Genomic DNA, 13371 nt, shown 5'->3' with positions numbered 1-13371 from the left:
CTTCGCCAACAGCTTCCCCTCTTTATTTGGAACACAGTCCGTCCGAGTTCAACTCACGTACAGGTTTCTGCAAGACACAGTCAACAGTCTTGCAATGTATTCGTTAACAAGTGCTGCGGGTCAGTCCTGCGAGCCAGTCCGAATAAGAGACGTCTAATGCGGCTGTTGGGGAGATGAAACATATTACATGAGTCGCGAGTCATGCCTGTAGGCACCCTCTTTAGTCATCTACTCATCTGTGATCACGAGTACGGGGAAGCTGCAGGCCATGGTTCAGGCCACTCCCTCCAACTTTCATCTTCCCAGGTGCCAGAGGAAAGCTTTGCTACGGCCCGATCGGAAGGTTTACCTTGTTCGGACGGCATCCCCTGCGTCTGCTTGACTTAGTAGTTGAAAACGTCAACTCTAGTTGATCTACGCGGATACGAACGAGGGAAATGTACAGGGGGGTATGAAACTATAACCGGTTCTAGTCTTCTACCTCTGCCAACCGAAGAATGAATGCGGTGCGAGGTTCCCTTGTCGTCGCAGCTCGTTGCCTCCATGGAGCAATGTGGTAGAACGAGGACTTGTATGCGGAATAATATATATATTATATAGGAAACTCGATTCTCTCTATCGAGTGCTTTTGCCATTGCAGAAGTATCATAGGTTCGATATTCCGGTCTCCAAACCCGCAGTCGCGAAGAACAGCGTCCCTCATAGTGTAGTTGATGCCCGTCCGATTACATCTGATTCTACTAACGCCGGCACAGCACAGCCACCGAAGCATATCTACGCAGAGTACACTTCCAATATAAGAATTCCACACTATCTGCCAGGGTTGGTAACTCTAATACGCGCCTAGTATCGTACGTTACGTCCCGCCGTGCATCTGTATGCGACAGAACCAGGCCCCATGGCAGAACTCGAAGCAGCCGAGCCGATGTCATTTTCTCTTTACTGATCGCTTGTCGATGAACTACAGGAGCAGTCCTCAGACATTTCCCCGGTCGTTTCACTAGCCGCGCCGTGGAAATCACTAACTATTAAGCTTATATCAATGTTATGAATACATCTAAGTGGCTATCCTACAGACTTCAGAATCTTCTAGAGCTTCGCCGGTGAGGCGAAGTAGGCATCTACTTCATGGAACGCATCGAGATCGGCAACTACGGCAACAAGGGCGATGACGGTAGCCTTGGTAGCCAACAGCGGCTAAAGCACAGCAGTGAACAGCATGCTACAACAGCAATAACGCGGCACTCGACTCCCCGGCTGCGTTTTCAGAGAACGTGGGTCTTCCTGGGCCTCTGCGCGGCTCTGCTTTCAGCGAGGCTACTGCTCCCTCTTCTGGGCTCACAGTATGTCCCGCCTTCCCCTTCTGTTCACTCACCCGAGGCAGAGCGAGCGTGCCGCGACGTCCACGCCGCCCTCTCGTCCCAACGGACGCATTTCCCGGGGACGTGGCCTACTGGGCCGAGCTGAGCCACTACTGGAGCAAGTCGCTGGCGGACCTGCGGCCGGCCTGTGTGGTGCAGCCCGTCACGGCGGCGCAGGTCGCCGTCGTGGTGCGGGTGCTGAACCACCGGAACCACACGTCGGTCCGCTTCGCCGTCAAGAGCGGGGGCCACGACCCCAACCCGGGCCACGCCAGCGTCGACGGCGGCGTGCTGGTCGCGCTGCGCCACTTGGAGGGTGTGCGGTACGATGTGGAGAAGGGCGTCGCGTACGTGAAGCCTGGTGAGTTATACATACATCCTTTTTCGTGTCTCTGCTCTCTTGTAGCACATGAATGGACCTGAGTCTACCCCCTTTTCCCGTTACACCCTCTGCAAATAGTGAAACCTTTATCGGGTACACATATTTCTCTCTGGGACAGACATGAATGTATATCTCTTAACAGGCACATCAAAATACTAACCTTGAAACTCTATGATAGGGGGCGAGTGGAACGACGTGATAGGGGCCTTGGAACCCCACGGTGTCACCGTCGTCGGGGGACGGCTTGGGATAGTAGGAGTTGGGGGTTCCTACTCCAGGGAGGGCTATCGTTCTTGAGCGCACAGCACGGTCTAGCCGCAGATGTGGGTTGGCATCTCACACCTCCCTTTTTGGAAGAAACGACCTGAAGCTGACTGTTTAATTAAGAATATTGTTGCATGGGAGACGGTTATGGCGAACGGGACCATCCTCAACATCACGCAGGAGACTCACCCGGACTTGGCAGTGGCCATGAGAGGCGGGGGCAACCAATTCGGTGAGTATAGTCCGTCCGTCGTTCGTCATCCGATAGAGGAGTAGTTGTCATATGTTGGCCGGATTTGTTGACCGCAAGCGCCTGCCTTCTAGGAATCGTCACCCAGTTCACGATGAAGACCCGTCCCATGGGTAAAGTCTGGGGCGGAGTGAGGATTTACCGCCGAAGCCGCTGGGAGCAGCTGCACGCGGCGCTGCATGAATTCACCATCGCCGGCGCCGAGGACCCCAAAGGCGCCATCATCTTTGCCGATTTCTTCATGTACAGGAACTTGGGCCTCTACACGGTCTTCTTCTTCTACGACGGCGAGAAGCCCCCTCGACTGGGCCGTTTGCAGAGATGCTCAAGGTCCCTGCCACAGTTAGCTTTACGTCCACCAAGAAATACTCTTCAATGGTGAGTCCCGGCATTTCATCAGGGGTTCCATCTCTATCACGTACACACTGACAGTAACATCGAAACGGCCACAGCTTTGGTCCAATGGGTTCCTTGCAGATTATGTGAGAGCAAGGGTTTTGTTCCGGGTAAGCACCGCCTCCTGTTCTTCCACCAGGTCCTTGCTGACAGTGACACCCCTCTGTCCAGACCTTTACGCTCCCCGCAATCCCGAGCAACCCTCACGTGTACGAGGAGATCGCGTCGGAGTGGCGGCGCCGCATGCGGAGCGGCTACCTCGACCAGCTGCGGCACTTCCCTAGCCAGTGCTCCATCGAGTTCCAGCCGCTGCCGGCGGCGGTGGGCCTCCACAGCGAGCGGGCGGGCGGCAACGCCATGGGCCTGCGCGCGTCGGACCCGGACCGCGTCGTGCTCAACCTGCAGTGCATGTGGCGCCAGGCGTGCGAGGACGCGACGGTGCGGGCGCTGGCCGCTGGCATGACGGCGTGGCTCGAGGAGCGGCTGCCGGCGTGGAAAGCACAGGCGGCGGGTTTGGGGAGGAGGAGGCGGAAACGGCGGAGGATCATCATCAAGAAGCTGGCAGTACTGCTGCTGCTGCTGCTGCCGCCGCCGCCTACATGCCGTTGTTCATGAACGACGCCATGTCGGACCAGGATGTCCTGGGCAGCTACCGCGGGTTCGAGAAGTTCCGGGAGCTGCAGCGCGGCGTGGACCCGGAAGGCATGTTCAGGAGTCGGGTGGGTGGGTATAGGTACTAGCCAGAAGGATGGGGAAGGGAAATCTGGAGAAAAGCTGGGCAAGGCGTGCGGCGGTCAGGCAGTGGTATTATTAGATTAGAAGAGGGCTGACATTGCATCATTATGGATAAATGACCCAGTGACGTTTAGTTGGATGCGGTCGTGGGTGTACTTTGGAAAGTGCGATAAGTGAGGCAGTTCAGCAATCAGCTTTGAATGCCCTTCGCGGAGTAACAAACAATTCGGACTTCCTTTTTGTCGCGGAGATTCCGGCGACGGTTACTGGTTGCTGCCTGCCAGCTTCAGTGTTTCTCTCGAATATTCGCACACGACATTGGAATAAATCAATGAGATTCTATCCATGATCAATTGGTGTTTGCATCCCTTGCCTATGTAGGTTCTTGATGCAACATGGATGTTACGTGCGGTACCGCAATAGCCAGAATCGAACTCGGCCGAACGACAAAAGTGAAGGGCCACTGACACTGACACTGACACTGACACTGACACTGACACAATTCTACCTGGCTGGAGCCTAATAAAGTGGTGTGTCAAGTGGCGGGTTCGGCCGTTACCTCCTCGGGCCCCGCAGAATGTCAGCGTGCCGAGGACCACCTATCCTGAGGCTTGGGGACCCCTCGTGTTACTCGTGCGAGGACAATGCAACCCCCGGTCAGCCTGGAGTCTTCGGTATGATCTGTCCCGTTTTCGTCCCCCGTCCCCGTTTATACCCTACCTGACTGCATAGTCTCGCTCGTAATACCACTCTTCACTCTCTACATATACCTAATGCCCTCGGGACTATGCGAAGCCTGATTATATAGACCCGATCCCGCGCCAACCACCAAGGAAACGCGAGCCCAGAAGCAGAAGCCTGCCAGCCGAAGCTGACGTGGGGCAAAAGACCACAAGACGCAAAGAGTGCCGACGCCGATCACGACGACGGCAAATCGCCCATGGGAGACGTGGCGGACATGCAGCAGCTCTGCCTGCAGCTAAGGAGCAAGCTCGACAAGTTCCTCGACACCCAAACCGACGATAAGGTGCTCAAGGGCGTGCAGGCCCAAGTGCGCATTGCGCAATCCGTCATCGAGGATGCGCTCAAGCGGTATCGGTACGTAAGCATATGATGCGCAATTGCCCGGCAGAGCAATTGGCAACGACAACCACCTGAGAGACGAGAGAGAGGTCCGGAAATATGCTAACACCGTGGCATGTTGCAGACCCGACGAGCTCCTTATAGCCTATAACGGCGGCAAAGACTGCCTCGTCCTGCTGGTCCTGATCCTCGCCCAACTGCCGTCGCATTTCCCCTTCCAACATCCTCCTTCCTCTTCTACTTCCGACAACCCCTCACAACAACAACATCAAAACCACAACACAAGGACGGCGCGGTCCTCCAACTCGCTGGCCTCGAGGTTCCCCCACGCCCTGCAGGCGCTCTACATCCGGCCCCCGCGGCCCTTCCCCGAGGTTGACGCCTTCGTGGCCGAGACTACGGCGACGTACCACCTCGACCTCGCGACTTCGGACCAGCCCATGAAGGCCGCCCTGGCCGAGTACCTCGTCGAGCGCCCCCGCGTCAAGGCCGTCTTCGTCGGCACGCGCCGCACCGACCCCCACGGCGCCGCCCTCGGCTTCTTCGACGAGACGGACCAAGACTGGCCGCGCTTCATGCGCGTGCACCCCGTCATCGACTGGCACTACCGGGAAGTCTGGGGCGTAAGTTGTCTCCTCCCTCCCCTTTCCCGCGCAGAATCCCTCTTAGGCCAAGAAGGCACCTAGCTAACTCGTTTGCCCGCAACAACAATAGTTCATCAGGGCTCTAGACATCCCCTACTGTCCGCTTTACGATAAGGGCTACACGTCGCTCGGTGGAACCGACGACACGCACCCGAACCCGGCTTTGCGGCGAAGCAACGAAGGCAGCACAGAAGAAGAGAGGAATAAGAACGGGTTCCGGCCGGCCTACGAGCTCATGGAGGACGGCGAGGAGAGGCTTGGACGCGACCAGTAGTATGCAATTGGTATCGGGCGCCCGTGTGGCTGAGACATGGCATTTCTCCCTCGGCGTACCCCTGAAAGGCATGAGCAGCCTGCCCGAGGAGACAAACTTGAAAAAGGCCAAACAAACTAAGTCGGGATTTTGCAGAATTCACGACGACAGCAAGAAGCTTGCCGCATTTTGGGCTAAACATTGAAATAGAGTATAGAACCAACATTCGCACCTCATTTACTTAAGCAGCCAGGCGTTTCATAGAGAAATCTTAGGGAAGCTCAGGGAGTCTCCAGTTACCAAAATGATGAAGGGGAGTAGTACCCCAAAGGCCTCGGGAAATGTCACCATGGAAAAAACACGGCCAAGTGGAAAAAAACAGCCAAATCAAAAAGAAAGAACGGATTGACGATGAAATAAACTACAACCAGAAACTATGATGGTATCTTCCCTTCCGTTCCGTCCATCCAGTCCTTGTAGTTGTCTGCAATGTCCCTTTCGCCTGCTCAGGAAACTCCTGCTATAGGGCTCAACGCCTTATAAGCCGACTCAATTGACCACATATAACTCCACCTGCTGATCATGTACCCAACTCTGAAGCGACGACCGAATCCCCCTGAAATGCTGCTGTTGAATACAAACCTACTCCGTCACCGGATATTAGTACTGAATGCCTGGACCTGGCGTAATGACTCAAGCACGAATCTTCTCCTTGTCCATATCCTCCTGTATCACGTCGCCAAACAGCCTTACACGGTAGAAGCAAGTGTGGTCTGCGCCGTAGTTGCTGACGGCCCGGATGACCACGTGGTGCGTGACGGCGTCCATGCCCGCGAGCTCGGAGCTGAGCTTAAACAGCTGCATGCCGCGCTTGTCGCCCGTGTTCTGTTGTCGGTAGACGAAATGACCAATCTTTACGAAACCTTGGTTCAACGACCTCTCTTCGGGTGTGTCGGGGAATTGCGCAGTGCTCCAGGAGTTGATTGTCGTTCGCAGGTTCAGCTCCTCAAAGTAGGCCCAGACCTCAATCTCCTTGGGCATGGCCTCGGGGTCCAGCGTGGCCCCGGGAAGGATGTGCTCGACAACAAGGTGCTGAGGGGTGATGTCGCGGCTGAGAAGGACGCTGAGCGTGTTTCGGTCTTTTCCGGTGCAGAAGCACTGGCCCTCGTCGGTCCAATGCTGAAGAGCAACAATCGCCGGCTGTGGCTTGTACCCATCTCTTTGCAACCACGCCTTACTCTTGAGCGGCTTTGGCGGGATCTTCCACATGTGCGAGGTGTAGGTCGGATCAATCACAGCACCAGAGCCGTGGCCGAAGAAGTTCACCTGGTTGGCCAAATGATCGTCGAGGCGCGACTTGATACCAGTCTGGGCCATCGCCTCGAATTTAGCGTCCGAGAAAGCCTTTACGGCCCATTGGTTAACAAGGTTTTTGAGTTCTAGGCGCGACATGCCATGAAGGGGATTGTTTTGAGCATCGATGAGTGCCTGTGAAATCTTTTCATTCCTTTCAGTGATGTCGGCCAGCTCCTTCTGGAACTCTTTCTTGTGTGTCTCGAGTTCCTCTTGGACCTGCTTCGCAAACCGTTCTTGCGACACGACAACGTTGCCGCCGCCAGATCTGAACAATTTATCCACCTGGGCTTTGAGTTCCTTTTCTGTCTTGGCGGGTAATTCTTTGGCCATGTTAGGACCCAGGATCTTCGACACGGTCTCGCTGTTTTGACGGAGCCACGACTCCCATCCATGGAGAAGCTTCTTTTCCATCATGGCTTCGACATCATCCATACTGCAAGGAGATTTGCCCAACTCTGCCGTCTTCTCAGTATCCAAGATACGCTTGAACGAATCCCAGAAGTGCTTAGGCAGCTCTCCGTCATCATTGCGGATATTGACCACTGCGCCCGATTCAGCCTGAATGCGGTCCTTAACGGCATGCCAAAAGTCTTCGGGCACATGTGTTTTGCCTTTATTGTCGACCTTCAAATAGCACTTTGATGGAAACTCTGCAACTGTCTTTCCCAGCTGACCCAGTCTAGACTCGAATCTGTTCAGGCGGTCGACGAGGCCTTGAGCATCAACATTTTCCATTGACTGCAGCGGACTCCGGATAGTTGGGATGAGCCCTGTAAAGCTATCCTTGACACTGGGCCAGAAATTGTCTTGGCTCTGAATATCTGAAGCTATCGATACGAGTTGAATGCAGAACATGATCGCAAGAACCGTCCCACCAAACATCAAGAACATCTTTAGGAAGTCCTTGAGAACGTCGAGTGGGATAGGCCACAGCATTTGGGGCAATTGCCACCAGGAACGGCTCGAAGGGTTTGGGGTCGGGGAACCCGGAGTACCCGGAGTACCCGGAGTACCTGGAGTACCTGGCTTCGTCACACGACGTCCACGACCAGTACCTGTGGAAGTACTAGGGAGACGTTCAGGCTTTTTGCCATGTGTATGAGTCTCTTGCACAGATCCGACTGGGTTTTGAGATCCGATCGGCTTATGAGATTCGACCGGCTTATGAGGTGATACCGGCCTGCGAGGTGAGACCGGCCTGCGAGGTGAGACCGGCTTTTCAACATTGTGCGAGACAGGCGATGTTTTTGAACCTTCAATAGTCTCTGGTGTGGTCTCTGTCGGGCGAGTACCAGTAGGTTGATACACTGTTGTCTCCGTCGGGCGAGTGCCAGTAGGTTGATGCCCTGTTGTCTCCGTCGGGCGGGTGCCAGTAGGTTGATGCCCTGTTATCGGTGGCTTGGGCTTATGAGACGTCGGCAATGGATCATGAGTGTGTGGACGCGAAGCTCTGCCTAGGGTCGCAGACACCAGGTTCGGGTTCTGCAAGCGGCGTCGTAGCTCAGAAACCTCCTTCTGCTCCTCTTGTGTAATATTCTGCGTCGTAAGCATAGGTACACCATCGGGGCCAAGCACTTGTGGGTGCTTGCTGTATCGCATTCGGTTACAAAGGTCGGTCACGTCCTCTGGTTCCTTGTATGGACGTTCATTCTCCTTCGAGGCACCATTTGTGGTCTCAACCGAAAAGCCCAAGGAAGGTGGAGGCGACAAATTCTCGCCAAGATGCGGAATATGTGGTGTATGGGGGCCAACAATTGGCTTACGGGTCTTCTCTTGTTCAAGAGCTGTTAGACTTTCCGGCCGTTTCTTGTTCCACGATGTAGTTGGTTTGAGCTGAGGCGGCGACTTGGGCTGGCCAGTTTGTATAGTCTCAACCACCTCGCTCGACTGCCCGAGCGGCGAAGGTCGAAATGTTCCTTTGTTACCCGTGACGGGAGCAGGCGTGTGGACTGATGCATCACCGTACAAATCACTTTCCTGAATAAAACTCCTTGATGTGTCAGGACGTCCAGGGGAGTATGGTTCAGAGGAAGCACGCCCGGTCGGGATTCCGTATTTGCTCCTAAGAGACGAGGGAGGTTCCGAAGGAGGCCGCAATCCGTTGTAAGTGGTGCTGCCTTGGTCAAGAAACGTAGTGCTGGAAGAGTTCCGGTCCGCCGTTTGGCCAGGATAGTTGTTCCTATTGCCAGAAAGATGTGGTGGCCTGCTAGGGTCTAATGGGGGCCTAACAAGACCAAGGGGTCCTCTCACGGGTTCTGGTCCATTTCGGTGCTCATGACTCTCCCATTCGCCGTCAAAATCATCATGCTGTGCCGAAACGGACGAGCTCGGGTCGAAGGCAGAGCCAGCCGTATCTACAGGGTTAAAGTCAGTATGGTCTATATCCTCTTTTGTTTTGTGTGTAGTCATATCTGCGACAGCATCGGACATAGCCTTTCGAAGGCCATTGGAGCTTGAGCGGTCCATAGCCGTCTTCTTTTTCTTCTTCGCCCCGAAGATTTGTGCCTCAAATGCCTCATCCTCGGCTGCCTCATCGACGGCCTTTAACACCTTTGAGTCCGAGGAGCGGCCAGGATCCACCGAGTATGTGTTCTTCCCGTAGACTGCGCTCGCATGAGCAGCAGACAAGCCAGCGGGGTTTGTCTGGCGGACGTTCATAATTGCATCAATGGCCTTCTCACCTCGGTTCCTTGATTCAGCCTCCTCAGTGGCACGCCTTGTCAAATCTCCAGCATGGGTGCTGCTGCGTGTGCCACGCCGAGTAGGCCTATTGTTATTGGCTTTGGGAGGCATCTTGTGCACGCGGTGGCTGCTATGAGAACGGCGAGGTCCTATCGTCTAGGTCAGCAGTTGTAGAAGAAAAAGTTACTCTGAGCTGGTGTACAAGTGAATGAGTGACTAGGTACAGTTTGTGTGCACAGCGTAGCCGCTCAGATCCAAGGGGAAGCCGGGCATGGATCTTACCAATTTGTCAGGCGTGGTTCAAATCCTATAATCATATACAGCTTCGTATGTGTGCAAGAGAATAGGAAAGGACTTGATAGTAGCCCCCTTTGAGTTGGTGATTGAGAACTATTGTTGATGGTTCTGGCGGACTAGATGAATGCTTTGACAATGCTGACTAGGGTAGCTCTAGGTGGCCTTGATGATTGTTCCAGCACCCCCGGAAACAGACAATACGATGGCGCGTTCAGAAAAGCATGAACCCCATTGGTGTCAGTATTACCGGACACGGCAGAGACAATGCAGCTTGAAGAGCACACAAAGGCTGGCTGACGGCTTGGGAGACAGCTCAAGGACTTCCTCCACCCAGGCAACTCGAGCGAGCTCAAGACATGTAAAAGCAACCGGCCCAACGCACAGCACCGAGTCGATGGTTTTGGGTTGCCGTTTTAGGGGATTGGCTGGAGAGGTCAAAGAAAAGACTGGAATGTGGACTGAAATATGGAGTGTCGCATCATTTGCTCCAGTTGCTCTTTGTCGTGCTTCGATGGTATCTGCCAATTCAGGAATGCGAATTGCGCCGGGGGTGGACTTGCCTTGATCGCGTCCGGCGGCTTGAGGCGCATGCAAGCACGCGTCGGGAGTGGACTTGGTGGCTGATGGAGAGTAGATTGAATTCGCTAGAGGGACGGTTTTTTTCTGGGCCATCCACGTGACTCGACTTGAGTGGTGAAGATGGGGAAGTGACCCTCTTTCGGAGCCCAAGCTCGATATCTACAATGTAGGTATGTAGGTAGGTTCACTTGCAGTTGTACGAACAAACGACGTACCTAAGTGCCAACCCTCAAATACAGCCGAACAAATAAAGTGATTATTCCTATTAGAGCTGACTAGTTTATTCGTACGACCGAGAGGCACATCAAATGCAGGATGCTATAAATGTTGAATCCAGTGCTTGTGGATTGTTAGTTCGCTGGGGAGGATTAAGGCTCTTCCTTCGAGTGTCTGTAAGCGCAACTAGAACCTGTAGGTCGCCTGTATAGGTATGGTCCAAGAATGTCGAATCCAATCTCAACCTTCTTCCAATGCGCATGAGATACAAAACATGCCTGTTGATTGATGACTTACAGCCGAATCAATTTGGCATTCTCTCAGATTTGATGGCCTCATCCATCGGATAAGCAGATGATGCCAAGACCTTGCCATTGCCATTGCCATTGACCTGCCCAAGAGGGATTCGACAGCTTGAGCCATGAGGGCGATATATCAATCCATGGAGGGAGGAGTGGGAGGAGTGGGAGCAGAGGGTCTTGGTTTCATGCACCCACTTAGTAAATCCCAAACTCTTCTCTGCCCGCCGCTACCAGGATCAGCCGAATTCTTCCCAAGATAACGCTGTCGATAGCGCCAAGCGAAGCTCGCTGGGTTCAATTAGCATCGGCGGTGAAGATGACGAACACTGATCCGTTTAATAAGATGGTCAAGCCGGGAGGTGGCATCATTATCGGAGCCCTGGAGATCCTTGGATTATCCCTCGTCGCGCATCCAACCAGCTGCCTTGATTCTCGCGGAGGGGCCACGGGTAGCTGCGACGAAGCTGAACATGTACCGTTTGCCTGCGCAGCGCATACGTCAGGTACAATCGGCCGCTAACGAGACATGAACAAACAGCAAGCTTCCTGGGCTTCTAGCGAATTGATGGGGATCCATCGTGCCTGGTGGGAGTGGATCGACAATCCGGAAACCCCCACCAACCCTGTGTCTGAAGCAAGCAGAAGGTGATCGTAACGAGATTTGGAATAGACGTTGCTACTGCGCCAGATGAAAGGACACTGAGAGCAGGCAAGTAATCTAAAGGCTACATCTACCTAGTACACCTGGGCTGTTGTCACCTCCCCCCCCGCATCGCATTGATTTATTATTCCTCCTGTTGCTGCTTTACGAATCTTTCCTTCTCATCCATCGCATTCCCCCTCGATCCTCCATCTCTGCCCCGCATACAACCGAATCCAGAACACACTTATTGCGTCAACATGGCCGCCGTTGGAACTGTTCTCGTTACTGGGTAAGTTGGAGACTTCAGCCCGTTAAGCGCCCTAGGGTCTGGATCGGGAGCGACAGCTGTCTTGAACCCCGCATCCTTTCATTGCCTCTGTGCGGTTGTTGTTTGCATGGAATCGGGACACAGAACTGGACTGGCAGCCCGGAATTGTCGCCCCGCCATCGTTCTGCACAAGGCGCGCCTCAAAACACCACCACCGGCAGAGAGGCAATAAGAACACCCTGCTAACCACCCACGTGGCTTGTAGTGGCACCGGCTACATTGGCTCCTTCACGACGCTCGCTCTTTTGCAGCACGGTTACAATGTTGTCATTGTCGACAGTCTCTACAACTCGTCCGAGGTCGCTGTAGACCGCATCGAACTGCTCTGCGGCAAGCGACCTATCTTCCACAAGGCCGACGTTACCAACGAAGAGGAGCTCGACAAGGTCTTCGCGGCGCACCCTGAAATCGACAGCGTCATCCACTTTGCTGCGCTCAAGGTATGCCCTTTGCTTGGCCCCCCAGGACCATAACATCCCCGTCCACCTGCGTTGTCTCAGCGAACTGACCATGGCCTTAGGCTGTTGGCGAGTCGGGCGAGATCCCTCTCGAGTACTACCGCGTCAATGTAGGAGGTACGATGACGCTCCTCTCCTCCATGACGAAGCACAATGTTTCCAACATCGTCTTCTCGTCGTCTGCGACTGTCTACGGTGATGCGACGCGATTCCCCAACATGATTCCCATTCCCGAGCAATGCCCCATTGGCCCGACCAACACATACGGACGCACCAAGGCCTTCGTCGAGAACATCATCGAGGACCACGTCAATGCGCAACGCAACAACTTGAAGAAGGCTGGCAAGCCTTACGAGCACTGGAACGGCGCCAACTTGCGCTACTTCAACCCTTGTGGTGCCCACCCCAGCGGTCTCATGGGTGAAGACCCGCAGGGCGTGCCCTACAACCTCCTGCCTCTCCTGGGCAAGGTTGCGACGGGAGATCGCCCGAAGCTGCTGGTCTTTGGCGATGGTGAGTAATACAAAACAATCCACCTAGCGTATTGACTCTGCGACTAAACCGGTTGGTGACAGACTACCCCTCTCGCGACGGCACTGCCATTCGCGATTACATCCATGTTGTTGATCTTGCCCGAGGCCATCTGGTCGCCCTGAACGAGCTTCGCGAGAAGAAGCCTGGTGTCAAGGCTTGGAACCTGGGATCTGGGCGAGGCAGCACCGTGTTCGAGATCATCAACGCGTTTAAGAAGGTGGTCGGCAAGGATCTGCCCTACGATGTTGTGCCGCGCAGGCAAGGTGACGTTCTGGACCTGACTGCCAACCCTACGAGGGCGAACGAGGAACTTGGCTGGAAGACGGAGCTTACCATGGAAAAGGCTTGCGAGGACTTGTGGCGATGGGTGTCCAACAACCCCAAGGGATATCGACAAGAGCCCCCGGCTGAGCTGCTGAACGCCGTGAAGACACCGTCTTCTTAATTGTGGCAAAGCTTTGCGACAGCTGATTAGAACATGGTCATAAAGGCTTGGGAAAGCGCGGCAAGACTGGGCTATCTCTGATATACATACATAAAAGCTATACAAACATCAACATGAATAGACAAAATAAAGACCAATCCACCAAATTGTACAAAACTGGCTG

The 13371-nt window shown here is 54.3% G+C and overlaps 6 protein-coding genes across 6 annotated transcripts; 4 read left to right on the top strand and 2 right to left on the bottom strand.

Moving 5' to 3' along the window:
- Positions 1-1128: 1128 nt before the first annotated feature.
- PG997_008246 (uncharacterized protein) lies at positions 1129-1902 on the top strand (the record flags this gene model as incomplete). The annotated part of the gene is made up of 3 exons (XM_066812561.1): positions 1129-1343; positions 1481-1722; positions 1886-1902. 3 exons carry the CDS (start codon positions 1129-1131, stop codon positions 1900-1902), a joined length of 474 nt encoding a protein of 157 aa, XP_066667903.1.
- A 449-nt stretch (positions 1903-2351) lies between these two features.
- Positions 2352-3268, top strand: PG997_008245 (uncharacterized protein; the record flags this gene model as incomplete). The annotated part of the gene is made up of 2 exons (XM_066812560.1): positions 2352-2587; positions 2851-3268. 2 exons carry the CDS (start codon positions 2352-2354, stop codon positions 3266-3268), a joined length of 654 nt encoding a protein of 217 aa, XP_066667902.1.
- A 928-nt stretch (positions 3269-4196) lies between these two features.
- On the top strand, positions 4197-5389 carry PG997_008244 (uncharacterized protein; the record flags this gene model as incomplete). The annotated part of the gene is made up of 3 exons (XM_066812559.1): positions 4197-4486; positions 4596-5094; positions 5186-5389. Coding segments are annotated over 3 exons (993 nt in total), but the record flags the coding sequence as incomplete, so codon positions are not given.
- A 672-nt stretch (positions 5390-6061) lies between these two features.
- On the bottom strand, positions 6062-7579 carry PG997_008243 (spindle pole body-associated protein sad1; the record flags this gene model as incomplete). The annotated part of the gene is made up of 1 exon (XM_066812558.1): positions 6062-7579. One exon carries the CDS (start codon positions 7577-7579, stop codon positions 6062-6064), a length of 1518 nt encoding a protein of 505 aa, XP_066667900.1.
- A 1391-nt stretch (positions 7580-8970) lies between these two features.
- Positions 8971-9517, bottom strand: PG997_008242 (uncharacterized protein; the record flags this gene model as incomplete). Its single annotated transcript, XM_066812557.1, has 2 exons — positions 8971-9078; positions 9143-9517. 2 exons carry the CDS (start codon positions 9515-9517, stop codon positions 8971-8973), a joined length of 483 nt encoding a protein of 160 aa, XP_066667899.1.
- Positions 9518-11700: 2183 nt separating this feature from the next.
- PG997_008241 (uncharacterized protein) lies at positions 11701-13208 on the top strand (the record flags this gene model as incomplete). Its single annotated transcript, XM_066812556.1, has 4 exons — positions 11701-11732; positions 11977-12211; positions 12292-12742; positions 12805-13208. 4 exons carry the CDS (start codon positions 11701-11703, stop codon positions 13206-13208), a joined length of 1122 nt encoding a protein of 373 aa, XP_066667898.1.
- Positions 13209-13371: the final 163 nt, after the last annotated feature.

The sequence above is a fragment of the Apiospora hydei genome (assembly GCF_038363865.1).
Source record: "Apiospora hydei strain CBS 114990 chromosome Unknown utg000006l_segment0_segment0, whole genome shotgun sequence".
Classification (NCBI taxonomy): Eukaryota; Fungi; Ascomycota; class Sordariomycetes; order Amphisphaeriales; family Apiosporaceae; genus Apiospora; species Apiospora hydei.
This window is presented reverse-complemented; position numbering and strand designations above follow the sequence as displayed.